The 27,230-nt window shown below is 45.5% G+C and overlaps 1 protein-coding gene across 1 annotated transcript in view; it reads right to left on the bottom strand.

The window, feature by feature from the left end:
* Window positions 1-3,639: 3,639 nt before the first annotated feature.
* The window catches only part of COTL1 (coactosin like F-actin binding protein 1), a 28,523-nt gene continuing 4,932 nt past the window's right edge, over window positions 3,640-27,230 (bottom strand). Inside the window, exons 2-4 of the mRNA XM_060788047.2 lie at window positions 26,652-26,734; window positions 11,124-11,281; window positions 3,640-5,454 (exon numbers count right to left, since the gene is read on the bottom strand). Coding sequence (XP_060644030.1) covers window positions 5,344-5,454; window positions 11,124-11,281; window positions 26,652-26,734 — 352 coding nt within the window. The 3' untranslated portion in view covers window positions 3,640-5,343. The remainder of the gene's footprint in view (window positions 5,455-11,123; window positions 11,282-26,651; window positions 26,735-27,230) is intronic.

A 27,230-nucleotide genomic window follows, 5' to 3' on the forward strand; every position in this document is an offset into this window, starting at 1 on the left:
AGGCCTGTCCTAAAGGCATCAGATGCGTTATTATCCTGGGTGCTAAGCAGAGTCAGCCCTGGTTAGTATTTGGATGGGAGACCACCGATGAATATGAAGCAGTTTTCACAGGAAGGAATTGATAAAACCACCTATTTAACCTCTATGAAATTAATGGGGTCTATATAAGCCAGCATGTGGTTTTGAAGGCACACAGAAAGCAAAAAGGATCCTAAAGATCCCCTCTGAACGTGGAAGCTAAGCAGGGCCAGCCCTGGCTAATCCTTGAATGTGAGGCCAACATCAAATCCCAACGGGTGTTGACTCCGTTTCAAAGCACAGCCACCTCCAAGCATTCCTTGGCTATAGAAACCTCATGAAAATCCACGGGGCTGCTGCGAAGGCTGCATTTTTGCTTGGCATGCTAAATGCTAAGCTAATGGGAGGATGTTTATGAAGAAATCCACCCACTGCAGCATTAAGCAGCAACCTTGACGCTTTGGTGCTGGGAAGATTAGGAGCAACTCGGTGGGGTTCCCGGCACCATAATCCGACTTAGATATGCGCCAAGCCTTTGGCGTTCCAAGCAACATATGTTGGTTAATGACAGCATTATTCCTTGGATTGTTAGAATCATAGACTCCTAGAGCTGGAAGAGACCACATGGGCCATCTAGTCCAACCCCATTCCATGCAGGAAAAAAGCATAATCAAATAATCCCCGAGAGATGGCCATCCAGCCTCTGCTTAAAAGCCTCAAAGAAACTCCAAGGCAGAGTGTTCTACTGCTGAACAGTTCTTAAGTTGTTCATTAGAATCTCCTCTGTCATTTCAATCCATGGCTCCATTGAGTCCTAGTTTCCAGGGCAGCAGAAAACAAGTCTGGTCCCTCTTCCTTACGGTACCCTTTTACATATTGATACACGACTCTCATCATTCTCCTCCTCTCACCCTTCTACAGAGACACTCGCTGGAACGCCTCAGCAATCGAGAGTCCAAAAGTGGCAGGCTCAAACCCAGAACCTCAAGCAATGGCTGATACCAAATGAGAGACTCCCCCCTGGGCACACAGAGGACTGGGCGACTTGGAAGGCAATGAACAGACTGTGCTCTGGCACCACAAGATGCAGAGCCAACCTCAAGAAATGGGGCTACAAAGTGGAATCCTTGACATGCGAGTGCGGAGAGGAGCATACCACTGACCACCTGCTGCAATGCAACCTGAGCCCAGCCACATGCACAATGGAGGACCTTCTTGCAGCAACACCGGAAGCACTCCAAGTGGCCAGATACTGGTCAAAGGACATTTAATCAACTACCAAACTCACACATTTTGTATTTTCTCTGTTTGTTTCCTTTGTTCTGTTAGAAATGTAATATAATTGACTGGCTGCCCTGACACGAGAAAAAAAACCAAACCCTTCTATTCTGCAGGCTAAACAGACCCAGTTCTTTAAGACGCTTCTCAAAGGGATTCCTGGTCTCCAGACCTTTGATCCTTTTAGTCTCTCTCTTCCTCTGGATGCTTTCCAGCTTTGAGTCAACCTCTCTCTTGAACGGTGAGGCCATGAATTGGACATAGTGTGTTTCCAGGTGAAGAGGTCTGACCAAAACAGAATAGAGAGGCACCAGGACTTCCCTCAATCTGGGCACTGAACTCCTTTGGATGCAGCCCAAAATCCCAATGTCTTTTCGAGCTGCTGCATCACACGCTTGACTCGTGTTCATCTTTTTTCCGACCAAGATTCCAAGACCTTTCTCGCATGCGACTCTGTGGTGGAGCCAAGAATCACCAATCTTGTCTCTGTGCATGTCATTTTTCCTGCCTAAGTAGAGTATCTTACATTTCCTCTTGTTGAAATTCATTGTATTAGCTTTGACCAATCATCTCTCTAATCTGTTGAGGTCATTTTGCATCCTGACCCTGCCCTCTGGAGTAATCACTCTCCCTCCCAATTTGTTCCCATCTGCAAACTTGATAAGAAGCACTTCCTCTAAACCTTCATCCAAGTCATTAATAAAGATGTTGAACAGGACTGGGCCCAGGACCGAACCCTCTTTATGGCATCCAAATAGTCACTTCTTTCTAGGATGAAGAAGCATTGGAGAGAAGCACCCTTTGGGTTTGGTAGCTTAACCAATTCTAGATCTACCTAACAGTAGCATTGCCTGGCCGACATTGGACTAGTTGGCTTGCAAGAAGGTCATGGGGGACTTTGTTGAAGGAAGGCCTTCCTGAAATCAAGATCTGCTCCATCCACAACATTCCCTGCATCTACATGTTTGTAGAAATCAACATTAGTTAAATACCCAAAGACCTTTAGACGCAGAGTGCATCTAAAGTATCCGTAGGGATACTAAAGTATCCGTAGGGATACCAAGGTGCTTGTCTATAAAGCTATTGTCCTCCCAACCCTGCTATATGCCTGTGAGACGTGGACTGTCTACAGATGTCACATGCAACTCCTGGAACGATTCCATCAGCGCTGCCTCCGGAAAATCCTGCAAATCTCTTGGGAAGACAGGCGGACAAATGTCAGCGTGCTGGAAGAAGCAAAGACCACCAGCATTGAAGCAATGATCCTCCGCCACCAACTCCGCTGGACTGGCCACGTTGTCCGGATGCCCGACCACCGTCTCCTAAAGCAGTTGCTCTACTCCGAACTCAAGAACGGAAAACGGAATGTTGGAGGACAGGAAAAGAGATTTAAAGATGGGCTCAAAGCCAACCTTAAAAACTCTGGCATAGACACTGAGAACTGGAAAGCCCTGGCCCTTGACCGCTCCAGCTGGAGGTCAGCTGTGACCAGCAGTGCTGTAGAATTTGAGGAGGCAGGAATGGAGGGCGAAAGGGAGAAGCGTGCCAAGAGGAAGGCGCGTCAAGCCAACCCCGACCGAGACCGCCTTCCACCTGGAAACCAATGCCCTCACTGCGGAAGAAGATGCAGAGCAAGAATAGGGTTCCACAGCCACATACGGACCCACAAGAATATTGGAAGACAATCATCCTCGGAAAACGAGGGATCGCCTAAGTAAGTAAGTAAGTAAGCATCTAAAGTATAGAATGAATGCAGTTTGGCACCACTTGAAGTGCCATGGCTGAATGCTATGGAATAATGGGAGCTGCAGTTTGGTGAGGCACCTGGACTCTTTGGCAGAGGAGGCTAAAGACTTTGCAAAACTACAACTCCCAAGATCTCATAGCATTGAGCCATGGTAGTTCAAGTTGTGTCAAACTGCATTCATTCTAGAGTGTAGATGCAGCTTATGACTTGCATAAGACTTTTGTGAAATACCTTAGGTCAGCAACACCGGTTCTGGCATCATGAAGTTACGCAATGCAAGATTTGAGGCCAAGCAATTTTCTACAATTGTGCATTAGCTTCTACTTCCAAAAGTTTTCTAATTTCTTGAGTAACTTACATATACATTAGTTCTGAAATCATTTTCCCATGTTTTGCATAGAGATTGTTTTCTATGCAAAGAAAATGTATTTCTGTGCAGAAAACCTTTTTTGTACAGAAAATTATGTGTGTGCTTGTATGCATTCAACGTGTTCCTATTTGCAAGGAAAAGTATGAGATTCGATGGTCTGAATTGCACACTTATTCTTACACAAACCCTATTAAACTCCAAAAAGGAGACTGATGGTAGCCAAGAGTGTAACCAATGCTCTTGTGTATTTGTCTGAAAATCTCAGCAGCAATCGTCTTCCGAAACACAAAAGCAAAGAGTTTTGTAAAAAGCCAACAAATGTACAAAACAGTACAAGGATGAGATATTTCCGCTTCCCGGCCCCCTTGTTTACCACTGTTATAGCAATTATGGAGGAAATAAAATATGAAATTGAAAGAAAAGCACTTTGAAAAAAGGATGGAGTGAGAGAAGAGGGGAGAAATAAACCATTCTGTTAAGGCATATCATCCTATCCCTTCAGATTCCTGTCAATGGCTGTGTTAGGCAAGTTAGGGTGCATCTACACTGTGGAACAAATGCAGTTTGACACTGCTTTGACTCAATGTGACGGAATAGCGTGAATTGTAGTTTGGTGAGGCACCAGCACCATTTGACAGAGAAGACTAAAGACCTTCTAAATCTACAACTCTCAGTGCTTCATAGCATTGAGCCATGGGAATTCAAGTGGTACCAAACTGCATTAATTGTATAGCGTAGATGCTCTTTGAGACTTATAACCTTGTGACTGTTTTGCATCCATATTTCCATAACCACAATTAATGCCCCTGCAACCTATTTTCAAAGTTAACCAATTGAGTCCCATATTCCGGGAAATTGTGAGAGAAGAAGCTGGGGGTTAATCTCCATGATGCAATTAATGCAGTTTAGCATCACTTTAACTGCCATGGCCCAATACTATGGCTTCATGGGATGTGTAATTCCACCGGGGTTTTAGCCTTCTCTTCCAAAGAGTTTTGCTGATGCCTCACCAAACAATTCCCATGATTACATGTCCATTAAAACAGTATCAAACTGCATTAATTCTACAGTGTAGATGCACTCCTAGAGCTGCCATTCACTGGCCATGTCATCTTGCAGTATCCTGCTTTCCAGCATCACAAAAACGAGGCTGGATCTACAATGCCATATAATGCAATTTGGATACATCACATAGGTCTACACTAACCATATAATGCAGTACAAACTCATTATAGGCCAATGTAGATCCAGCCTCAGGCCTTCATGATATCTGACTGGTTCTTCTGGTGGGTTTTGGGGTTGTATCAGGAATTATGGAGAACAGCTATCCTATCAAAGCTATGCCTCCAAAGCATAACCTTAAAGTGGTGTCAAACCACATTCATCCTACAGTGTAGATGTGTGTTCTAACTCTAACTACTTCTGCATGCTTGGCTTCTCCTGGAAGATTTCGAGCTGAATGGAGGAAGTTGGAGAAGAAGTCACACATAATATAACAACTGATTTCATTCCTAAGGCCTTCCAAAACAACAAAAACAACAACACCCTGGTGAGCCGAATGCCAGATCGGGACTTTGGCGACTCGTTTGACCGTCTCATCGCTAACATGCTGCAGAAGGGAGCCGAGCATCTGATGTTGTTAAATGTGAAAAGACAGCAGTCAAAACAGAAGAAGAAGAAGAAGGAAAGAAGTTGAAACAAAAGGATGAGGAATGAGAGAGGGAGAGAGATGCTTTGCCGGATGGAATGAGAAAGCGAGGTCCGCTTCGGGAGCCGGAGAAATTGCTCCGCAATGTGCAGTGAGAGGAAGTTGCGTCGTCTTCCTTTTGGTCATCTCCTCCCAGTTTTTTTTCTTTCCTTCTGAAGATGAATTGTGCTTTTTCCTCCCTCCTTCCCTTCTCCCAATCCAGGAGGCACCATGGGTTTTTCTCTATTCCGTTTGTGCGTCGTAGTTTGCGCCGCCGGCTTTCTTCAGTTCCCCCTTGATGTAGTCTTCATCCAGTTCTTTGTGGTCGCTGATCACAAACTCTTTGGCAAAATTCTGTGAGGGAAGAGAGATTTCAAACCATGTGTCAATGTATAATTTCCATCCCTTCTTGCGAGAAGGTCACACAACAGAGGTAAAAGCTTAAAAACAAGTACAGGTCCATTTCTATAAAATGATGCATATCCAACACCGGACAGAATGGCTAAGATGTATAAAAATAATTATAGCACTTGTTGGAAATGTGGGGGGAAAGTGGGCACCTTTTACCATATGTGGTGGACATGTACAAGGATGGCGGAAAGGGTGGCTAGGATGTATACAAATGGTTCTAGCGATTGTTGGAAATGTGGGGAGAAAGTGGGCACCTCTTACCATATGTGGTGGACATGTACAAGGGTGCCAGAAAAGATGGCTAGGATGTATACAAATAGTTCTAGCAATTGTTGGAAATGTGGGGGGAAAGCGGGCACCTTTTACCATATATGGTGGACAAGTACAAGGACACCGGAAAGGATCGCTAGGATGTATACAAATAGTTCTAGCGATTGTTGGAAATGTGGGGGGAAAGTGGGCACCTTTTACCATATATGGTGGACATGTACAAGGACACCGGAAAGGATCGCTAGGATGTATACAAATAGTTCTAGCGATTGTTGGAAATGTGGGGGGAAAGTGGGCACCTTTTACCACATGTGGTGGACATGTACAAGGACACCAGAAAGGATGGCTAGGATGTATACAAATAGTTCTAGTGATTGTAGGAAATGTGAGGGGAAAGTGGGCATCTTTTACCATATGTGGTGGACATGTACAAGGAAGCCGGAAAGGATGGCTAGGATGTATACTATTGCAACAGATAAAAACATGCATACTAATAATAAAAATGTATTGTCGAAGGCTTTCATGGCCAGAATCATTAGGTTGTTGTGTGTTTTCTGGGCTGTCTGGCCATGTTCCAAAAGCATTTTCTCCTGATATTTCACCCACATCTTTGGCAGGCATCCACAGAGGGTGTGAGACCTCACAACCTCTGAGATGCCTGCCATAGATACAGGTGAAACATCAGGAGATAATGCTTCTTGAACATGGCCATACAACCCAGAAAATACACAACAACCCAGGGATTCTGGCCATGAAAGCCTTCGACAATACTACCCAATAATAAAAAACATTTAAAACGAAATATAAGTAGTTGCTGTAACACGTCCTAAAACATACATTAAACTATAATACACTTTAAGACCACCCCTAAATACATAATGTATTCTAGTGATTGTTGGAAATGTGGGGGGAAAGTGGCCAGCTTTTACCGTATGTGGTGGTCATGTAAAAGCTTCCCACAAGGATGATAAAACATCAAAACATCCAGAAGTCCCCTGGGCAACGTCCTTTCAGATGGCCAATTCTCTCACACCAGAAGCGACTTGCAGTTTCTCGAGTCATTCCTGACACCAGGGGGATGGGGACCATCCTTGTGGGAGGCTTCTCTCATGTCCCTGCTTGAGGAGCTGCAGCTGACAGGGGGAGCTCAACCTGCTGTCCTGGGATTCGAACCACTGCAGTCATTTTTATCCAGTGCAGGTAAGTGACTTGAGTGTTGTGCTAGAGGTGCACAATTAATGCAGTTTGACACTACTTCTACTAGCATGGCTCAATGCTATGCAATCATGGAATCATAGAGACCTTGTGGGCCATCCAGTCCAACCCCATTCTGCCAAGAAGCAGGACAATTGCGTTCAAAGCAGTCCCAACAGGTGGCCATCCAGCCTCTGTTTAAAAGCCTCCAAAGAAGAAACCTTTTAGTCTTCTCTGCCCAAAATACAGGTTAGTCAATAAACTACAACTCCAAGATTCCATAGCACTGAGCTATGGCAGTTAAAGGGGTGTCAAACTGGTTCATTCAACAGTGTAGATGCACTTTGGTCTTGCTGAAACATCAGGGGAATTGATGCAAAAGAAACCAATGTTCAATTCCTCTTAAATTGCAGACATATTCATCACAGAGACAAGTGTCTTTCCGCTTGTCTTTCTTTGCTGCCATCACGTTGTGCTTCTTCCAGCCTCGGCTTTGCCTAAAGGATGAATGGCATCCTTTGTGTCCATTCCACAACATATGGGTATCACAAACAAGTACAGCCATTGCTTCCAGGAAGTTGAAGATGCTGCAATGCCCTGAATTGCTTCACAGAACAAGGTTGGATTTGCACAACATTATCACAGGAAGCCACAGCAAATGCTGCTCCTTGCAAACATTTGCATCTTATGTGATGCATCTACATTGAAGAATTAATGCTGTTTGGCACCACTTTAAATGCCTTGTATGAACGATACAGAATCCTGGGAGTTGTAGTTTTACAAGGTCTTTCGCCTCCTCTACCAAAGAGTGCTGGTGCCTCGTCAAACTACAACTCCCATGATTCCATTGAGACATAACAATTAAAGTGATATCAAATAGCTAAATGCACCCACTATTTCCAAACTTTGTCATGTCTGGATTGACTGCATTCTATTGTCAGAGTAGATCCATATCATGTAGTTCAATTGCATTATATGGGTCTACACTGATCATACAACGAATCCGGGGAGAGGCGGATGAGCTCCCTCTATCAGCTCCAGCTCCTCATACGGGGACATGAGAGAAGCCTCCCACAAGGATGATAAAAAAAACATCAAAAATCATCCGGGCGTCTCCTGGGCAACGTCCTTGCAGACGGACAATTCTCTCACACCAGAAGCAACTTGCAGTTTCTCAAGACACTCCTGACACGACAAAAAAAAAATACAATGCAGTTTGAAACTGGATTAAATGAGTGTAAATCCAGTTTATGTCATATTGTTCTTTGCATGTTATTCCAGCATCTGGTCCCATCTCAGACTTAAATATTATTATTATTATTATTATTATTATTATTATTATATAATTTAATAATTAAATAATAATAATAAATTATTGTTATTGTTGTTATTATTATTATTATTATTATTAAAGATCGAACTGCAAAAGACTCTGACACAAACCAGTAAAGGTGGTCCCAGTGGTGATCGGCACACTGGGTGCAGTGCCTAAAGGTACCTATGCTATAGTACGACAGCGTGCAATGTACTAGCAGCTTGTATAAAGTATACTTAAGAGCAATTCACACTGCAAATCTCTAAACCAAAAAATTCCCTTATGTGGGATAAACAATTAATTCCTACAGAAAAATACACAAGTTTGTGATTCCTTTTTGAAAACCAAACTGTAGAAGCTGTATGAATAACTGTTTATTTCATAACAAGAAGTTGGTGATTTGCAAAAAAGGACTTGCAAATGTTGATTTGTCATTGATAAACTTTTGGTTTACAAAAGTATACTTTGTGCAAGCTGCTAGTACATTGCATGTTGTATAGCATAGATACCACATTCATTCTTATGATTATATAACTGTATTACTTTTTGTTGTATAGTGGCCTCTTGCCCTTGTACTTCGGTGAATCCCTTTTCTCTATTGCAGTGCCTCAAGACCTTGGCCTGCACTTAAACACAACGGGCACTGACAAGATTACCATCTGCCAACTGCAAAAGGCCACCCTACTGAGATCTGCACGCATTATTCGCCGATACATCACACAATCCTAGACACTTGGGAAGTGTCTGACGTGTGATCCAATACAGCAGCCAGTTTGCTGTGGACTCATCTTGTTGTGTTTCAAATTATTATTATTATTACCTGGAACCCCAGGTTTCAGCGGTGACCAGGGGAGCATTCACACAATTAAAACTTGTGCGCCAGCTGCGCCCGTACCTTGGGAAGTCTGACTTGGCCACGGTAGTCCACGCTCTGGTTACATCCCGTTTTGACTACTGCAACGCTCTCTACGTGGGGTTGCCTCTGAAGACTGCTCGGAAGCTTCAAATGGTCCAACGATTGGCAGCCAGGATGCTAACAGGAGCGGCACTCAGGGAGCATACCACTCCTCTGCTGCGCCAGCTCCACTGGCTGCCAATTTGCTACCGGGCACAATTCAAAGTGCTGGCTTTAGCCTTTAAAGCCCTAAACAGTTCTGGCCCGACCTATCTGTCCGAACGCATCTCCTCCTATGAACCAGTTAGGACATTAAGATCGTCTGGGGAGGCCCTGCTCTCGGTCCCGCCGGCTTCACAAGCACGCCTGGCGGGGACAAGAGACAGGGCCTTCTCAGTGGTGGCCCCTCGGCTGTGGAACGCCCTTCCTACAGACATTAGATCGGCCCCCTCCTTATGGGAATTCAGGAAGAGAGTGAAGACCTGGCTCTTCGATCAGGCTTTCAACTAAGCAGTACAATTGATTGATTATTGGAATATGGATTAATGGACAACGAGATTGGATGCTGATTCTATTGATGAGACGTGATGGATTGTTGTTTTTCTGTATTGTTGTATTGATGTTCTGATGTTAATTAATGGACATTATTGTTTTAAATGATTAATGATTTTGTATTGTAATGTTGATACTGGTTGTTAACCGCTCTGAGTCGCCTGATGGCTGAGAAGAGCGGTATACAAGTGAAGCAAATAAATAAATAAATAAATAAATAATAATTATTATTATTATTTATACCCCTGCCTTATCTCTTCTGCAGGAGACTCAAAGCAGCTTAACATAAAGCATCAGCATACAATTGAAAATATACTAAAATATAAAGGAAAGGAAATGCTTAGAATCACCTGCTCATTGCATGAAGGGAAACATATTACATAAAAATCTGAAAAAAATCGAGTAGCCTTGCATTTATTAACGATGTCCTAGGTGGATGAACTACGCAGGGGAAAACCATTAAACGCTAGTTTCCATTTCTTCCCAATGCTGAACAATGAGTGGATCTGCCTGGTTAGCTATTAAGAGCCGCTCACTAGTTAATTAGTTCGTTCTGAAAGCAAAGTCTTCCCTACGAGCCCTTTGTCTGCTCAGTCATATAATCTAGGGATTGTTTAGGACTTTCCAAGAACCGGCCCCACACCGAGATGCTGACAAAAGACACCATTTGCAACGCTGTCATTTCTTATTTAATTGGGACCACAGCTTGGAAAAGCTATTTTGTTTCTAGACTATGACTCCCAGCATCTCTGAGAACAGCTGGTATGGGGATTCTGGGGTTTGCATTATAGAATCCTAGAATTCTAGAGTTGGAAGGGACCTCAAGGGCCACCTAGTCCAACCCCAATCTGCCATGCAGGAAAAGCACAACCCAAGCACTCCCGACAAATGCCCATCCTTACTCTGCACAACAACAACAACAACAACAACAGAATTATAAAATCCTAGAGTTGAAAGAGACCCCATGGACCACTTAGTCCAACCCCATTCTGACTTCATGCAGGAAAAGTACAATCAAAGCACTCCCAAGAGATGGCCACCCATTCTCTGTTTAAAAGCCTCCAAAGTAGGAGCCTCCACCACACTGGGCAGAGAGTTCCACTGCTGATCAGCTCTTCTTACAATCAGGAAGTTCTTTCTAAGATTCAGGTGGAATCTCCTTTCCTGTCATTTGAACCCATGGCTTCACTGAGTCCAAGTCTCTAGGGCAGCAGGAAGGAAACCCTGCTCCCTTTATACCCCACTTTATCTCCTCAAAGGGGACTCAAAGCAGCTTGACATAAAACATTTGCATGGAATTTACAAATATACAGAAATTAATACAGAATTAAACACAAAGAGCAGTAAAAAAAATCCAGTTGAAATCCACCCAACAGGGATACTTGCCTGTACTACTTCTTTCACCAAAGTCTTGTCGGTTCCTGTCTTGGCGCGCTGCAGCCCGCTGACGTTCTCGCCAATCCAAGTGATCAATGCAAACTTGACCCGTTTGCTCATGGCGTCGCCGGTGGTGAATCGGACGAAGCCAAACAGCCGCAGGTCATCTTGGGGAAAAGGTTGGAGAAGAGAAAGGAGATGAACCCCATGGGATGAAGAGCTAGCCTTGCTGGGGACGGGGAATTTCACAAAGGGAAAGGCAACCGGTTGGCACAGGTATGGGCAAACTTTGGCCATCCAGGTGTTTTGGACTCCAGCTCCCACCATTCCTAACAGCCTCAGGCCACTTCCTTTCCCCTATCAGCTGCCTAAGTGGAAAAGGAAAGGGAAAGGGAAGGGACCTGAGGCTGTTAGGAATGGTGGGAGTTGAAGTCCAATCACTTGTAGCGAGGGCCCAGTTTGCCCATGCCTGGGTTGGCATGACCACTTGGGTACTTCATGAAGGACCACTTGAAGTAGTCCAGGAATACCTGGCCACTCTAAATGAATCCAAGTTTCCATAGCCAAATGAACTACATCCAAGAGTATTGAAGGAACTAGCAGAAGTCATTTCAGAACCACTGGAAAGAATCTTTGAGAATTCTTGGAGAAGTCCCAGCAGACTGGAGGAGGGCTGGGAAGAAGGGAACAAAAGAGGACCCAAACAATTTCACAGTGTTGACACTGTTGACACTGAAATGGTGTCAAACTGCATTCATTCCACAGTGTACACCCAAAGTGATACTAAACTGTAATCATTCCACAGTATACATCCAAAGTGGTGTTAAACCGAATGCATTCATTCCACAGTATACATCCAAAGTGGTGTCAACCAGCATTCATTCCACAGTATACACCCAAAGTGATACCAAACTGTAATCATTCCACAGTGTATACCCACAGTGGTGTCAAACCGCATTCATTCCACAGTATACATCCAAAGTGGTGTTAAACCGAATGCATTCATTCCACAGTATACACCCAAAGTGGTGTCAACCAGCATTCATTCCACAAAGTGGTGTCAGACTGCATGCATTCATTCCACACCATACACCCAAAGTGGTGTCAAACTGCATTCATTCCACAATGTATTTCCAAAGTGGTGCCAAATTGCATTCATTCCACAGTGTACACCCAAAGTCGTGTCAAACTGCATTCATTTCACAGTGTATACCCAAAGTGGTGTTACACTGCATTCATTCCACAGTGTATACCCAAAGTGGTGTTGCACTGTATTCATTCCACAGTGCACACCCAAAGTGGTGTCAAACTGCATCATTCCACAGTATATACCCAAAGTGGTGTCAAACTACATGCATTCATTCCACAGTATACACCCAAAATGGTGTCAAACTGTATTCATTCCACAATGTATATCCAAAGTGGTGCCAAACTGCATTCATTCCACAGTGCACACCCAAAGTGGTGTCAAACTGCATCATTTCACAGTATATACCCAAAGTGGTGTCAGACTGCATGTATTCATTCCACTGTATACACCCAAAGTGGTGTCAAACTGCATTCATTCCCCAGTGTATAAGTGGTGTCAGACTGCATGTATTCATTCCACAGTGTACACCCAAAGTGATATCATACTGAATTCATTCCACAGTGTAGTAGACACACCCAATACACACCCAACTTGACTTGCATCCTTTCCCAACTTGGACTACAACTCCCAACATCCCTGCCTAATGATCTCCATCATATTTGGAGATTCACACCTTTTATACAAGGCTGAGCCCATAAAGGACATATTAATCCACAAATTATCAGATTCCTGATAATTGAACAATCACATCTGCAAAAGCCGAGCTTGCAAATGTGGAGTTTGACTCCAGCCTTGTCATCACTGACTATGAAAGTTGCAATCCAGCAACATCTGCAACACAATCCCTGTATCTAGACAAGTTTCTGGGTTGCTGTTTCCCTAGTGACACCAAAACAGAGACCTTCCTCTATCTGAAACCAGGTTTCCTCAAAAGCCAACACCTGAAAGGCACACAGTTTTAATCAGCGGCGTCAAAATCCACTTTCCACTTATCAGGAGACCATTTTGGCCAAGGCGTTTCCCCAGTGGGTTAAATCTACCCAAGAGCAGCCAGTGTATTTGAAGTCAAAATGGGCAAAGTTGATGGGACTCCAACACTCATCAGCCCTAGAAAGTAAATGCCAATGGCGTGAAATATTCAAAGAGGCATCCCAACAATAACAGTATTGAGGAGGAGTCGAGGGTCTTTGAATCAACTATATGACTCATGGGGTGCATCAGAATGAGTGCAGTTTCACACCCCTTTAATTGACTCAGGGCCATACAATTGTGGGAGTGGTAGTTTTGCAAGGTCTTCCCTGCCAACGAATGTAGGTGCTTCATCAAACTACAACCCCAAGGATTCCATAGCCAGTGAAAATGGTGCCAAACCACATTCAGATGCACCCTAGAGAGAGACAAGCTGAGGACCTTTTGCTTGTGAATAATAGGCTCTGTTTCTGAAATGCTAAAATGTTGTGTTTTGTGTTCCATGAAACCGAAGAGTTCTTCTGAACCTACGCTCCTCTACCTTCAAGAGCAGCTTCATCTGTAGGTGTTTGCAGCCAATCAGAGCGGCCTCCATGCTGGGTGGAAAAGGAAACCTGCGGATTTCTGCAAAGCGAGCTGCTATTAAAAGCACAAGGGCAGTTCATGCTATTTTGTGGTTGCAAAAGGTTGATCAAGGGAAAGCTACTGGGCTCATGCTTCCATTGCATTGCGTCATGGCGGTCAAAGCAGTGTCAGGCTGCATTCATTGCAGAAGTGTAGACGCACCCAAGAAAAGTGGGATTCAGAAGGAAGTTTTCTTCTTCTGAGACAGAATCAAAACCAGGACCAGATGGCTGGCGGGGAAGTAGGGAGGGGGGAGCCCATAAAACGGCATCTGCTTGACAGCTCTGAGAAGGGTTGGCTTTTGAGAAGGCAGAGCGAAAGGGAAGGAGGGGTGGGAGGGAGGAAATGGTGTGCAGGCAGGCAGGAAGGAACCGCCTGTCAGTGAGGAACTGGACCACATGCCTGGGCATAGGGAAGGCTTGCCTTGCCACTTTCCTTCCAGAATCCTGTCCTTGAAGGCCAACATGGCAAACAAACTAGTCCAATGTGGGCTAGGCAAAACTACGGTGAGGTGGATCAGTAATTGGTTAAATGGACGAACCCAGAGGGTGCTCCCCAATGCTTCTTCTTCATCCTGGAAAGAAGTGACAAGTGGAGTGCCGTAGGCAGGCATGTAGCCGGGGGGGGGGGGGGGGGCTTGAGGGGCTTCAGTCCCCCCCCCCCCCGAAATTCTCATGGTGGTTCGCGAAAAGGCCTTACTGGTGCATTATTTAAACTGTTATGTTTATTCATATCATTATCTCATCACCATACTCAATATATCCCATATGCATGGGGGTATTGGGGTAATGATACAAAAGGTTTGCTAGGGTAGACACTCTTTCACTCAGACTCACCCCCCCCCCAAACTCAGCCCCCCGACCCCTCCCCTGAAAAATGTTCAGCCCCCCCCCCCCAATTGAAATCCTGGCTACGGGCCTGGCCGTAGGGTTCCGTCCTGGGCCCGGTGCTGTTCAACATCTTTATTAATGACTTAGATGAAGGGCTAGAAGGCATGATCATCAAGTTTGCAGACGACACCAAATTGGGAGGGATAGCCAATACTCCAGAGGACAGGAGCAGAATTCAAAATGATCTTGACAGATTAGAGAGATGGGCCAAAACTAACAAAATGAAGTGACAAATGCAAGATACTCCACTTTGGCAGGAAAAACAAAATCCAAAGATACAGAATGGGTGACGATGATGCCTGGCTCGAGAACAGTACGTGTGAAAAAGATCTTGGAGTCCTCGTGGACAACAAGTTGAACATGAGCCAACAATGTGATGTGGCGGCAAAACTAACAAAATGAAGTTCAACAGGGACAAATGCAAGATACTCCACTTAGGCAGAAAAAACGAAATGCAAAGATACAGAATGGGGGACAATGCCCGGCTCGAAAGTGAAAACGATCTTGGAGTTCTCGTGGACAACAAGTTGAACGTGAGCCAACAATATGATGTGTTGGCAAAAAAAGCCAATGGGATTTTGGCCTGCATCAATAGGAGCCTAGTGTCTAGATCTAGGGAAGTCATGCTACCCCTCTATTCTGCTTTGGTTAGACCACACCTGGAATATTGTGTCCAATTCTGGGCACCACAATTGAAGAGAGATATTGACAAGCTGGAATGTGTCCAGAGGAGGGCGACTAAAATGATCAAGGGTCTAGAGAACAAGCCCTATGAGGAGCGGCTTAAGGAGCTGGGCATGTTTAGCCTGAAGAAGAGAAGGCTGAGAGGAGATACACTTTCCCAGTTGTCCTGTGTTCCAATCTTGGAGGGCTGGCTTTTTCTTCTTCATGGAGGAAACTAATTTGCAACTAATGTGAAACCAACCTCCTCCCATTTGAAGAAGGAAGGAGGATCTTGACTTTCCCTTGGCTCCTTCAGCTTCTTGCTGAAGAGTTTAATTCAAGGCCTTGAAGCCTCTCTTCAGCTGGCAAGAGTTGGCACCTCTCCAGAGCTGGCGTTAATGATATGGCATCCCAAGACTTTAAGCTGTCCATCCACTTTGAAATTTGGAGAGTCAGCACCCTGCCGCTGAAATATTTGCAATCACCTTCACTGCTCCTCCATTAATCATCTCTCTTTTATGCACACACATATACTTTTAATTGGGGTTAGATGGGAGGTGATTCAGTGGCCTAAAACAGATTTATATCAGACTCTGATATTGTTTCATGCACAAAATTGTTAAAAAAAAGTTCCTATGTTCATATTTGACACGAGGAGAGATGGGCAAGAAATAATAATAATAATAATAATCATCATCATCATCATCATCATTATTAATGAACAACTCTCTCTCCCAGTCAGGAAGTTCTTCCTCATGTTCAGGTGGAATCTCCTTTCCTGTAGTTTGAAGCCATTGCTCCATTGTGTCCTAGTCTCCAGGGCAGCATAAGAGCTCTAGGTGCTCTTACTGCCTATTACAGGGAAAACCAGCTGATCCCTAACCCATTTAAAACACAGACATGTGCCTTTCATCTCAAGAACAGAGAAGCATCCTGAGCTCTGAGGATCACCTGGAAAGGATTCCCACTGGAGCATTGCAGCTCACCCAAATACCTGGGAGTCACTCTGGACCTTGCTCTGACCTACAAGAAGCACTGCCTGAACATCAAGCAAAAAGTGGGTGCTAGAAACAATATCATACGAAAGCTGACTGGCACAACCTGGGGATCACAACCAGATACAGTGAAGACATCTGCCCTTGCGCTGTGCTACTCTGCTGCTGAGTATGCATGCCCAATGTGGAACACATCTCACCACACTAAAACAGTGGATGTGGCTCTTAATGAGACATGTCGCATTATCACAGGGTGTCTGTGCCCTACACCGCTGAAGAAATTACACTGCTTTGCCAGTATTGCACCACCTGACATCCGCCGGGAAGTAGCAGCCAATAGTGAAAGGACCAAGGCAGAGACATCTCCAGCTCATCCCCTGTTTGGGTATCAGCCAGCACGTCAACGACTTAAATCTAGAAATAGTTTCCTAAGATCTACAGAGACACTTGCTGGAACACCTCAGCAAGCGAGAGTCCAAAAGTGGCAGGCTCAAACCCAGCACCTCAATCAATGGCTGATACCAGATGAGAGACTCCCTCCTGGGCACACAGAAGACTGGGCGACTTGGAAGGTGCTGAACAGACTGCGCTCTGGCACCACGAGATGCAGAGCCAACCTTCAGAAATGGGGCTACAAAGTGGAATCCTCGACATGTGAGTGTGGAGAAGAGCAAACCACTGACCACCTGCTGCAATACAACCTGAGCCCTGCCACATGCACAATGGAGGACCTTCTTGCAGCAACACCGGAAGCACTCCAAGTGGCCAGATACTGGTCAAAGGACATTTAACCAGCTACCAAACTCACAAGTTGTGTATTTTTCTGTTTGTTTGCTTTGTTCTGTTAGAAATGTAATACAATGGACTGGCTGCTCTGACACGACAAATAAATAGCAGAAAATAAGCCTGCTCCCTCCTCCCTAGGTCTTCCCCTCACCGCTTGATCCATTGTCCTCATAATGTCTCCTCTCAACCTTCTCTTCTGCAGGCGAAACATGTCCAGCTCTTTCAGCCACTCCTTATAGGGCTTGTTCTCCAAACCCTTGATGCTTTCAGTTGCCCTCCTCTAGACACGTTCCAGCTTAGAGTCAACATCTCCCTTCAATTGCTGTGCCCAGAATTAGACACAGTGTGATTCCAGGTCAAGTGGTGTGACCAAGGCAGAATAGACTAGAGCATAGGTAGCATGACTTCCCTGTACCTAGACACTAGGCTCTTCTTGATGCTGGCCAAAATCTCATTGGCGTTTTTTTGCCACTGCCTGACATTGTTGGCTCATATTTAACTTGTTGTCCATGAGGACTCCAAAATCTTTTTCACACATACTGTTGTTGAGCCAGGAATCACTCATTCTTTATCTAAGAAGCCAGATTTGGCCATGGTGGTCTATGCCTTAGTTACATCTCGTCTAGATGACTGTAGCATGCTTTGCATGGGGCTGCCTTTGAAGATGCTCGGAAACTGCAGCTGGTCCAAAGAGCTGCAGCCAGGTTGCTCACTGGGGTGGCTGCAGGGAACTCACAACGCATCTACTGCAGCAGCTCTATTTATTTATTTATTTATTAACTTTATTGATACCCCGCTAACATCTCCCGAAGGACTCAATGCGGCTTACAAAGGCCAAGGCCACAACAAAACAACAGCATAACAAATACAACAGTAAAACTCGTAAAGCAAATAATAAAACATCAAGCAAAACAATAAAACACTAAAAACAATGACAACATGACGCATTTAAAACCTAAGGCCGGGCCAAATGTAATGGACAAAATTTAAAAAGTGCTGGACATGACAGGTGAAATGTAGAGGTTTTTGGAGGTAAATGCAATGTGCAGACAATCCTAAATCTCTAACAAAGTGCATTTGGGACATAATGCTAGGAGTTCCTATTCTGGAAAGGCACACTGGGACAGCCAGGTCTTCAGGCTCTTCCTAAAGGCTGCCAATGTTGGGGCTTGTCTGATGTCCTTGGGGAGAGAGTTCCAGAGTTGGGGGGCCACCACAGAGAAGGCCCTGTCCCTTGTCCCCACCAATCGCGCTTGCAACGCAGGTGGGATCGTGAGCAGGGCCTCTCCAGATGATCGAAGGGATCGAGTGGGTTCATATATGGAGATGTGGTCACGCAGGTAGGCGGGTCCCAAACCATTTAGGGCTTTGTAGGTGAGCACCTGCACCTTGAATTGGGACTGGAAGATGAACGGCAGCCAATGGAGCTCCTTAAGCAGGAGGGTTGACCTCTCTCTGTAAGGAGCACCAGTTAACAACCTGGCCGCCGACCGTTGGACCAGTTGGAATTTCTGAACCATTTTCAAGGGCAGCCTCACGTAGAATGCATTATAGTAGTCTAATCTAGAGGTGACCAAGGCATGGACCACCCCGGCCAGTTCAGTCTTTGCGAGGTACGGTCGCAGTTGGCGCACGAGTTTCAATTGTGCAAAAACCCGGCCACCGCCACCGCCGACACCTGAGCCTCAAGCATAAGTGATGAATCCAGGAGGACACCCAAACTGCAGACCTGTGACTTCAGGGGGAGTGTAACCCCGTCCAACACAGTTTGCCACCCTATACCCCGATCCGGTTTACGATCGACCAGGAGGACCTCTGTCTTGTCAGGATTGATCTTCAGCTTGTTCCTCCTCATCCAAACAGCCACAGCGGCCAGGCACTCGTCCAGCACCCGAGGGGCTTCCTTGGAGTTAGGTAGAAAGGAGTAGTAGAGTTGTGTGTCATCTGCATAGAGATGGCACCCAACTCCAAAACTCTACTGGTTGCAAGTCTGTTTCCAGGCACAATTCAAAGCCCTAATAATAACTACATTGACTTACAATGTTGACCCCATCACTTTTTTCCCCCCTGTATCGTTTTGGCCACATTTGCCAACTCTCCTTGAATGGAAGAAATCCCATTACTTGGTGCAACACAAACACAGCAGCCCACATTCTCTCTTCTAAGGAAAGCCTTGAGTTAACCTTTTGCTTGCTTTGCTGGATGTGAACAGCTCATAACTGCAGCAGTTGCAACAATGCACACAGGAAACGTGAAGGAGAGCCCAAGTGGCTGCCTGCCTGGGGGAAGGGCAACCTGGCTGAAGGGCTGGAATAATAATCCATTTCATCTGGAGCCTTTCGTCGTGAAAGATTCATAGGAAAGTCATTCATCAGCCCTGCCTGTCTCTGACACAAAGCTGCACGCATCTCCTTGCTTTCCTGCTGGGCCGCTCTGCTTCTGCTTTGTGATTTCTAAACTGAGAAGGCAAACAGGAATTGTTCTCTCGGGCGAAGCAAATGTAAATACATTTGCAAAGATGTCTTGGCTCTCTCTAGATTTTATTGCACTAACTCGCAGTTGTGTTATCATTGATACCAGATTGCATTGTATTTCCTTGATATCACACCTCTCTTCATTGGCACATTTGGGGCAATTCACCAATACAAATCCATTTAAGAATGACTTGTCTCTCAGGACTTTATTGCATGAGCCTACTATTTGGTATCATTGATAATGCTGGCCCATACACTTTTGGTGCCTTAAATTTTAGTCTCATTTCATAGAATCATAGAATCAAAGAGTTGGAAGAGACCTCATGGGCCATCCAGTCCAACCTCCTGCCAAGAAGCAGGAATATTGCATTCAAATCACCCCCGACAGATGACCATCCAGCCTCTGTTTAAAAGCTTCCAAAGAAGGAGACTCCACCACACTCCGGGCCAGAGAGTTCCACTGCTGAACGGCTCTCACAGTCAGGAAGTTCTTCCTCATGTTCAGATGGAATCTCCTCTCTTGTAGTTTGAAGCCATTGTTCCACGTCCTAGTCTCCAAGGAAGCAGAAAACAAGCTTGCTCCCTCCTCCCTGTGGCTTCCTCTCACATATTTATACATGGCTATCATATCTCCTCATAGCCTTCTTTTCTTCAGGCTAAACATGCCCAGCTCCTTAAGCCGCTCCTCATAGGACTTGCTCTCCAGACCCTTGATCATTTTAGTCACCCTCCTCTGGACACATTCCAGCTTGTCAATATCTCCCTTGAAATGTGGTGCCCAGAATTGGACACAATATTCCAGGTGTGGTCTAACCAAAGCAGAATAGAGGGGTAGCATTACTTCCCTGGATCTAGACACTATGCTCCTCTTGATGCAGGCCAAAATCCCATTGGCTTTTTTTTGCCGCCACATCACATTGTTGGCTCATGTTTAACTTGTTGTCCACAAGGACTCCAAGATCTTTTTCACACGTACTGCTCTCGAGCCAGGCATTGTCCCCCATTCTGCATCTTTGCATTTTGTTTTTTTCTGCGTATATTTGATGTGCTGATTCCAAAAATGCCCCCACTTTTCCTTTATCAGCTCTTGTTTTTGAGATACAGAACTTATGCCATTTGTTCATCCATAGATAATGATATCTAAGAAATGAGAACTGATGCCATCTATCCAATGCGAGTTTCTGAATCAACCCTCCAATTAGCCTAAACATTAAGACACCAACATTTTTGTTGAGCTGTATAATGAATGCATATGCTATGGGGCTTCCTTAGTATTGCACCACACTTCATTAACACAATTGTGCCAATTCACCAATTCATGTTCTCACGATTGTACTTCCCTATTCCCACATAACCGCGCCTTCCTGCATTATTTCTGTTTCTGAATTTTTAATTCCATCTTGTAATAGCCTTTTGCAAAAAATTCCAGCATTTTGCAAAAAGACATAAAGGTAAAGGTAGTCCCCTGACATTAAGTCCAGTTATGTCTGACTCTGGAGTGTGGTGCTCATCTTGATTTCTAAGCCAAAGAGCCAGTGTTGTCCGTAGACACCTCAAAGGTCATGTGGCCAGCATGACTGCATGGAGCGCCATTACCTTCCCGCCGGAGCGGTACCTATTGATCTACTCACATTTGCATGTTTTCGAACTGCTAGGTTGGCAGAAGCTAGGGCTGACAGCGGAAGCTCAGGCCACTCCCCAGAATCGAACCTGCGACCTTTCACTCAACAAGCTCAGCAGCTCAGTGCTTTAACCCACTGCGCCACCGGGGGCTCATACACATAATAAAAGTGAAAAATATGTATGTGTATGTGACAGAGGTATCCATTTACACAGATAGCCTCTGGCCTCCACAAATAGGCTCTAGCTCAGTGGTTCTCAACCTTTCTAACACCGTGACTCCTAAATATGGTTCCTCATGTTGTGGTGACCCCCAACCATAAAATTATTTTTGAGGGCGCGAGGCAGACAAGGGAGGCTTTGCGAGAGGCCAGGCCTCATGCGAAGGAGCCCTCGCCTGGCTCTCGCATGATTTGAAAGTCTTGAGGGACGGGGGCCAAAGTCTTGGGGGCCAAAGGAGGTGGCCTCACGACCCCTCCGAAATGGCCAAATGACCCCTTTGGGGGTCGCGACCTCCGGGTTGAGAACCACTGCTCTAGTCCCAAGTGCTGAGAAGCCTCCAAAGGCACTCCACTGACATTGCAGGTTATAGTGAGCGCCATGAACATGTAGCCCAAACGCTGCTGAAGCCCCTCAAGCTTCCCCCCCCCCCCCCGGCTACATGCCTGTTGCTCCCTCCTTCCTGTGACTTCCTCTCACATATTTATACATGGCTATCATATCTCCTCTCAGCCTTCTCTTCTCCATGCTAAACATGCTCAGCTCCTTAAGCCGCTCCTCATAGGGCTGGTTCTCCAGACGCTTGATCATTTTAGTTGCCCTCCTCTGGACACATTCCAGTTTGTCAATATCTCTCTTGAATTGTGGTGCCCAGAATTGGACACAATATTCCAGGTGTGGTCTAACGAAGGCGGAATAGAGGGGTAGCATGACTTCCCTAGATCTAGACACTATGCTCCTATTGATGCAGGCCAAAATCCCATTGGCTTAGTTTTGGCCCATTTCTCTACTCTGTCAGGATCGTTTTGAATCCTGCTCCTGTCCTCTGGAGTATTGGCTATCCCTCCCAATTTGGTGTCGTCTGCAAACTTGATAATCATGCTTTCTAGCCCTTCATCGGAGTCATTAATAAAGATGTTGAACAGGACCAGGCCCAGATAACCTAGATTCAGAATTTGGACTGTATGGCAGTGTAGACCTATCCTCACAATATTCCATAGCACTGAACTGTGGCAGCTCAAGTGGTATTGAGTAGTACCCACGCTACAGTGCAGACAGATGCACCCTTAGCCTCTGCAAATAGATAGAGGAAGTCGGATAGGAAACTGTGCAATAATCAGCAAGGGAGGGGAATTTCCTCTAAGGTTGAACATACACACACAAACATGTTTTCCCGAGCAATAGACCATGCTGTGTGGCCTATGAGAGAGCAAGAGTTTTTGATGTCAATTTGTGACACCTGGATTTCAGTAAGGCCTTCGACAAGGTCCCCCACAACCTTCTGGCAAACAAACTAGTCCATTGTGGGCTAGACAAAACTACGATGAAGTGGATCTGTAATTGGTTAAATGGACAAACCCAGAGGGTGCTCATCAATGCTTCCTCTTCATCTTGGAAAGAAGTGACGAACGGAGTGCCGCAGGGTTCCGTCCTGGGCCCGGTCCTGTTCAACATCTTTATTAATGACTTACATGAAGGGTTAGAGGGCAGGATCATCAAGTTTGCATACGACACCAAATTGGGAGGGATAGCCAATACTCCAGAGGACAGGAGCAGGATTCAAAACGATCTTGACAGATTAGAGAGATGGGCCAAAACTAACAAAATGAAGTTCAACAGTGACAAATGCAAGATACTCCACTTTGGCAGGAAAAACGAAATGCAAAGATACAGAATGGGGCACAATGATGCCTGGCTCGAGAGCAGTACGTGTGAAAAAGATCTTGGAGTCCTCGTGGACAACAAGTTAAACATGAGCCAACAATGTGATGTGGCAGCAAAAAAAGCCAATGGGATTTTGGCCTGCATCAGTAGTAGCCTAGTGTCTAGGTCCAGGGAAGTCATGCTACCCCTCTATTCCACTTTGATTAGACCACACCTGGAATATTGTGTCCAATTCTGGGCACCACAATTCAAGAGAGATATTGACAAGCTGGAATGTGTCCAGAGGAGGGTGACTAAAATGATCAAGGGTCCGGAGAACAAGCCCTATGAGGAGTGGCTTAAGGAGCTGGGCATGTTTAGTCAGAAGAAGAGAAGGCTGAGAGGAGATTTGATAGCCATGTATAAATATGTGAGAGGAAGCCACAGGGAGGAGGGAGCAAGCTTGTTTTCTGCTTCCTTGGAGACTAGGATGCGGAACATGGACTTCAAACTACAAGAGAGGAGATTCCATCTGAACATGAGGAAGAACTTCCTGTGAGAGCTGTTCAGCAGTGGAACTCTCTGCCCTGGACTCTGGTGGAGGCTCCTTCTTTGGAAGCTTTTAAACAGAGGTTGGATGGCAATCTGTCAGGAGTGATTTGAATGCAGTATTCCTGCTTCTTGGCAGGGGGTTGGACTGGATGGCCCATGAGGTCTCTTCCAACTCTTTGATTCTATGATTCTATGATTTGTAGATTTCCAGATGAAGCGGATTTTATAAGGCTGCAAGAAAACAGATAGGCTGGGCAAGACTCCATAGTGTTGGAGAGTTATAGAGTTGGAAGGGATTTGATGAGCCATTGAGTCCAACCCCCAGCCCAATGCGGATTAATCCAGAGTAAATCATCACTTCTGCTCCCCCCCCCCCTTCCACTCTGGCTGCATCCACATGGCAGACTTGATGCACTTTGACGCTATTTTAAATGCAATGGCTAAATGCAATGGATCTTTGGACCATCATAAAGATTGACTGACAATGGAGACATTGGAATTATCGTTCTACTAGGTCCTTATTCCTGCCTGCCAAAGAGTGCTGGTGCCTCGCCAAACTACAACTCCCATGATTTCATAACAATGAAGTCATGACAAACTTTTACCCTTGCCTCTACAAACAATGGATGTCTAGAAGTTCATCAGCTGCTGGATATCCAGGAATGGGCCTTTCTTATAGTGGCCAAAGTTGGTAAATGTACTTTAGGGACTAGAATTCCTAGAATCCTCCAGCCAGCATGGTTTATGGCTTTGGATAAAACCTTCCATTAGCAATGTCATCATAGAATCAAAGAGTTGGAAGAGACCTCATGGGCCATCCAGTCCACCCCCCTGCCAAGAAGCAGGAATATTGCATTCAAATCACCCCTGACAGATGGCCATCCAGCCTCTGTTTAAAAGCTTCCAAAGAAGGAGCCTCCACCACACTCCGGGGCAGAGAGTTCCACTGCTGAACGGCTCTCACAGTCAGGAAGTTCTTCCTCATGAAATGGCCAAGCTTGGGGTTTTCTGAAGGGCCACCCCTTCAGCATTTTGGGGGGCAATTAATCAAAGGCAATTAGACTGCTGTGCCTGGCTTCCTTTCTTTTCATTCTCGGGTACCTTCTGCCTTTTACTATTGCTTACTATCACAAAGAGAAGAGTCAAAAGACCTTGGGCAAGTTGCACTCTCTCAGCCTCAGAGGAAGGCCAAGTGCCAAGAAAACTAAGAGATAGGCTTGCCTCACTGTCATTGCCATGTGCCTTCACCTCGTTTCCATCTTATGGAGACTCAAAGGCAAACCTATCATGGTATGGCAAGATTTGTTCAGAGGGAGCAGGCCTTTGCCTTCCTCAGAGGTTGAGAGAGTGTGACTTGAGCTTGCCACGGCCAAGCAGGGGTTTGAACCCTGTTCTCCAAAGCTGTGGGCCAAAACGCAAACACAAGGCAGCCCGAAGTTGGAGAAAACTTGAAGCCGGATAACAATGACCTTGAAAAAGAGAGTGCAGAAAGGAAGGAGGGGAAGGAAGGAAGAACAAAAGGAAAGAAGGAGAGAAGGGAGGGAGGGAAAAGGGGGGAAGGGAAAAGGGAACAGAGGGAGAAAAAAAGGAAAGGAGATGGTGAAAGAGAGACAAAAGGAAAGGAAGGAAGGAGAGAAAGAAAGAAGAAGGCAGGCAGGAGAAGGGAATGAAAGTAAGAAGAGAGGGAGAAAAAATAAAGGAATGGAGGGAGGAAAGGAGGGAAGGAAAACAAGAAGGGAAGGAAGGAGAAAGAGGAAAAGAAGGAAGAGAAGGAGACAAAACAGAAGGAAAAGGGGAAGGAAAGAAAGAAGACTGGAGAAGGGAATGAAAAAAAGAAAAGAGGGAGGAGGAAAAGAAGGGAGAGAGAAAAAGCAAGGAATGGAGGGAGTGAGGAAGGAAGGAAGGAATGAAGCAAAGAAAGAAAAGAGGGAGGAAGGATGGAAGAAATCAAGGAAGGAATGGAGGTGAGGGAAGGAAGGAAAGAAAAAAAGAATGAAAGAAAAGGGAGGAAGAAAAGAAGGGAGAAAAGGAAGGGAGGAAAAGAAGGAAGGAAAACAAGAAGGGATGGAGGAAGAAAAAGGGAAAGAAGAAAAGGAGACAAAAAAGGAAGGAAAGAAAGAAGGAAGGTGGGAGAAGGGAATGAAAGAAAGAAAGAGGGAAGAAGAAAAAAGGGAGAAAAAAAAGCAAGGCAGGGAGGGAGGGGAGGAAGGAAGGAGACAAAAAAGGAAAGAAAGAAAGAAGGAAGGAAGGCAGGAGAAGGGAATGAAAGAAAGAAAAGAGGGAAGAAGAAAAGAAGGGATAAAAAAGCAAGGCAGGGAGGGAGGGAGGGAGGGAGGGAGGGAGAAAAAAGAAAAGGAGAGAGGGAGTAAAAAGGGGAGTGAAGAAGGAAGGAAGGAAGGAAGGAAGGAAGGAAGGAAGGAAGGAAGGAAGGAAAAAGGAAGGAATGGAAATGAGGGAAGGAAGGACTGAAAGAAAGAAAGAAAAAGAGGAAGGAAGAAAAGAAGAGAGAAAAAAGGAAGGGGTTGAGGGAGGAAAAGAAAGAAAGAAAGAAGGGAGGGAGAAAAAAGAAGAGAGGGAGGGAGGGAGGGAGAAAAGGAGGGAGAAAGGAAGGAATGGAGAGAGGGAGAGAACCAACAAAGCAAGAAGGAATGGAGAAAGGGAGAGGGAGAGAAGGAGGGAGAGAAAGGGAAGGAAGGGAAGAGTGGAGGGAGAACAACTTCCCTGCTTTGCTTGGGAAGGAGGAGGCAGCTCTTCCCCTGTTTGAGTGGGAAGGTTAGACAAAAGGAGGATTAACCAGATGAGATCATTCCAGTCCCAGACTGGGTGAGATCACGAGAAAACCAGATCCCTAAACCATCCCAAAAGAGGAGGCATGCATCATTGGGAACCAGGAAGCTCTCTTTTGCAGGCCAGGCCTCCACTTCCGCCCCTCTTTGGTGTCAGCCTGCAGCAGTGACATCATCCCCATCATCACCACCACCACCATCCCCAAAAGGAAGCCAGGGCCTCACCTGTGCATTCCCGGGTGAATTCCTCATAATCCACTCCGTGGTGCCCGGGGACGATGGTGGCTCCGTCGTACTTGAATGTGACCCTTGGAAAGAGACGGGGAAACCATTCAATGGAAAGCAAGAGACAAACAAGACCAAAGACCAAAGAGATCACAAAGTAACCGAAGCAAAGTGAAGTTGATAAGATACATTTTCTTTGGGAAGGGGATACTTTCAATTGGTAGGAAGTAAAGCAAGAAAACAGTGTGACACCAGGAGTGTCTTTGTATAGATTGGAATGCATTCTTGAAGCATGGATTGTTTTATTTATTATTATTATTAACTTTATTTATACTGCCAACGTTGGGGCTTGTCTGATGTCCTTGGGGAGAGAGTTCCAGAGTCAGGGGGCCACCACAGAGAAGGCCCTGTCCCTCGTCCCCACCAAATGCGCTTGCAACGCAGGTGGGATTGTGAGCAGGGCTTCTCCAGATGATCGAAGGGATCATGTGGGTTCATATATGGAGATGCGGTCACGCAGGTAGGCGGGTTCCAAACCGTTTAGGGCTTTGTAGATGAGCACCTGCACCTTGAATTGGG

The sequence above is a fragment of the Anolis sagrei genome, chromosome 8 (genome assembly GCF_037176765.1).
Source record: "Anolis sagrei isolate rAnoSag1 chromosome 8, rAnoSag1.mat, whole genome shotgun sequence".
Lineage (NCBI taxonomy): Eukaryota > Metazoa > Chordata > Lepidosauria > Squamata > Dactyloidae > Anolis > Anolis sagrei.